We start from the raw sequence: 3,252 nt of genomic DNA, 5'->3' as shown, positions 1-3,252 counted from the left end.
GCTTGAGCCCAGCAGTTCCAGTCCAGACTGGGCAACTTAGTGGAACCTCATCCGTACAAAAAATTTAAAAATTAGGCATGTGTGATGGCATGTGCCTGTGGTCCTGCCTACTTGGGAGGCTGAGGTGGGAGGATCACTTGAGCCTCAGAGTTTGAGATTGCAGTGAGCTGTGATTGTACCACTGCACTCCAGCCTGGGTAAAGAAATCTGCTTAGGATATGATAAAAATATTTCACAAAATCAAGTTATTATAATATTAGCTAACAAATTCCATGTATTTTATTTAGTAGTACATAGTAGAGTGCATGGGTAAAAAGTGATTAATCAAAAAGAAAAGAGGCTAACGTATCCTTTAAGCTTTGTTCCTTCCTTTGACCTCCCATAGCATTTTATGCATAGCATTTGTATAGTACTAAATTCTGTGGGCCTGTGAGCATCTGAGCATACTGCAGGGCACCTGGCATACAAATGCTGGTCCAAGGACTGTTTAAATGCAACTGTAAAGCTACAAATATGTGATATCTTTAGTAGCATAACGGGTTATCATTACTTGTAGATGCAGCAATCCTAGAAATGGTGAAACTAGTGACCTCTAGTGGCAGAATACCACACTTCCCCCCATCTTTAATCACAAGAGATTAATATTAAGAATTCCATTTTACTTAAAACTCCTTAGGCCAGGCATGGTGGCTCACACCTGTAATCCCAGCACTTTGGGAGGCCGAGGCAAGAGGATCACTTGATCCCAGGAGCTAGAGGCCAGCCTGGGCAACATAGTGAGACCCTTCTCTGCAAAAAAATTAAAAATTCAGCCAATGGCTACTCAGAAGGCCAAGGCGGGAGGATTCCTTGAGTACAGGAGCTGGAGGCTGCAGTGAGCTGTGATTACACCACTGCACTCCAAACCAGGAGACAGAGTGAGACCTTGTCTTTAATTTTTTTCCCATTAATTTATAGACAAACTGCATTCCATCCATTCCCTGCCATATTCCTTACCTACTCCCAGTATCTCAGAGTTTCCACTGGTGAAGGCCTCCTTCTCCACTCCCAACTGAGAATGGCTGACATAGAGAGCTTGTTTACATCCCTACCAGCCAAGATGATTCTTTTGGGCTTTCTTTTCAGTGGTTTGTGTTAGGAAAGTCATTGATTTAGAGGTAAAGTTCCAAAGAGAAAATCATATGAACACTTTCTGGTCTACTGATACCTACCCTCAGTCCCCCTTTTTCTAGGGGTACACATTCATAAAAAAACCCTACTTATCACCTATACAACCATTCTGTTTTTCACGTTCAGTAAATTACATGATATATTCAATACTTTATTATAAAACTTTGTGTGAGATGATTTTGTCCAACCGCAGGCTAATGCGAGTGTTCTGTGCATGTTTACGGCAGGCTAGGCTGAGCTATGCCGGTGGGTAGGTTGGCTTCATTAAATGCATTTTTGACTTACGAGGGGTTTATCAGAATGTAACCCTGTAAGTCAAAGAGCATCTATGTTATATTTTTAGTGAGAAGCAGAGTCACACGCTCAAGCTGGAAGGGAGAGTAGCTCATTTTGCAGAAGAGGAAACAGTGACTGGGAACGGGATGGCAGCATTAACATTTGCTGCTTGGTCCTCACTGATCCCGCAAAGGGTGTTGAAACCAAACAAAAAGGCCGGGCGCGATGGCTCCCGCCTGTAATCCCAGCACTTTGGGAGGCCGAGGCAGGCGGATTACCTGAGGCCAGAGTTCAAGACCAGCCTGCCCAACATGGTGAAACCCTGTCCCTACTAAAAATATGAAAATTAGCTGGGCATGGTGGCGCACGCCTGTAATTCCAGCTACTCGGGAAGCTGAGGCAGGAGAATTGCTTGAACCTGGGATGTGGAGGTTGCAGTGAGCTGAGATCGTGCCACTGTTATTCCAGCCTGGGCAACAGAGTGAGACTCTGTCTCAGAAAAAAAAAAAAAAAAAAAGCCAGACTCATGCCTGCAATCTCAGCACTTTGGGAGGCCAAGGCTGGTGGATCACCTGAGGTCAGGAGTTCAAGACCAGCCTGACCAATGTGGCGAATCCCTGTGTCTCTACTAAAAATACAAAATTTAGCCAGGCATGGTGGCTCACATTGGTAATCCCAGCTACTAAGGAAGCTGAGGCAGGAGAATTGCTTGGGCCCGGGAGGCAGAAGTTGCAGTCAGTCAAGACTACCGCACTCCAGCCTGGGTGACAGAGTAAGACCCTACACCAAAAAAAAAAAAAAAAAAAAAAAAAATTGGGCGAGGTATAATTCCTTTAGCCTGTCATCATAGCAAGTCTAGGTTACAAATACATTCAATCATCTGTTTTACCAGTAAAAAGCAATTCATCGTGCAGGCAACTTTTCTCTTGTTTGAGGCGAATGATCTCTTCTCGTTGCTCGTTATTTTCTGTCGTCTTTTCGTTGAGGTCCTCTTCACAACAGAAGAAAAAGAAAGTCCTCAAATAAATACTAGTTTCCAGTCCTCAAAGACACACTATGTCTAACACTCATGTCCTCAGCAGCCCCTTCCAGTCCTGTTGGATCTATAGACAAAATCTGTTTCACAGCCAACATCTCCACCCCTGGCAAGGACCCTGGTTGGAGGCTTCACTTGCTCTCATCTCACTGACCTCCCTGCGCCAGCCTTGCCTCTCCTGTGACAGCCCAGTGTACACAGAGCAATCTTTTAAAAATCAAAATCTGCCCCGCGCAGTGGCTCATGCCTATAATCCCAGCACTTTGGGAGGCCGAGGCAGACAAACCACTTGAGGCCAGGAGTTCCAGACCAGCCTGGCCAACATGGTGAAACCCCGTCTCTACTAAAAATACAAAAATCAGCTGGGTGTGGTGGTGCACACCTGCAATCCTAGCTACTCGGAAGCCTGAGGCAGGAAAATTACTTGAATCCAGGTGGTGGAGGTTGCAGTGAGCTGAGATCATGCCACTGCACTCAACCTGGACAACACAGTGAGATTCCATCTCAAAAAAAAAAAAAAAAAGTAAAGTAAAATAAAAATAAAGGCCAAGTGCAGTGGCTCACGCCTGTAATCCCAGCACTTTGGGAGGCTGAGGCAGGAGGATCACTTGAGGCCAGGAGTTTGAGATCAGCCTGGACAACACAGTGAGATTCCATCTCTACGAAAGTAAAATTTAGGCTGAATGTGGTTGCTTACGCCTGTAGTCCCAGCTACATGGGAGGCTGAGGCAGGAGAATGGCGTGAACCCAGGAGGCGGAGCTTGCAGTGA

At 45.4% G+C, this 3,252-nt stretch overlaps 1 protein-coding gene across 1 annotated transcript in view; it reads right to left on the bottom strand.

Annotated features, from left to right (window-relative positions):
* CCDC62 (coiled-coil domain containing 62) overlaps positions 1–3,252 on the bottom strand; it is a 57,354-nt gene that overhangs the window by 39,566 nt on the left and 14,536 nt on the right. The window contains 1 exon segment of the mRNA XM_011964514.1: positions 2,336–2,437. Within this exon segment, the coding sequence (XP_011819904.1) occupies positions 2,336–2,437 (102 nt within the window).

This window comes from Mandrillus leucophaeus, unplaced genomic scaffold, assembly GCF_000951045.1.
Source record: "Mandrillus leucophaeus isolate KB7577 unplaced genomic scaffold, Mleu.le_1.0 Scaffold7, whole genome shotgun sequence".
Classification (NCBI taxonomy): domain Eukaryota; kingdom Metazoa; phylum Chordata; class Mammalia; order Primates; family Cercopithecidae; genus Mandrillus; species Mandrillus leucophaeus.
The sequence above is the reverse complement of the archived record's forward strand: the minus strand, read 5'-3'. Positions and strand labels throughout refer to the sequence as shown.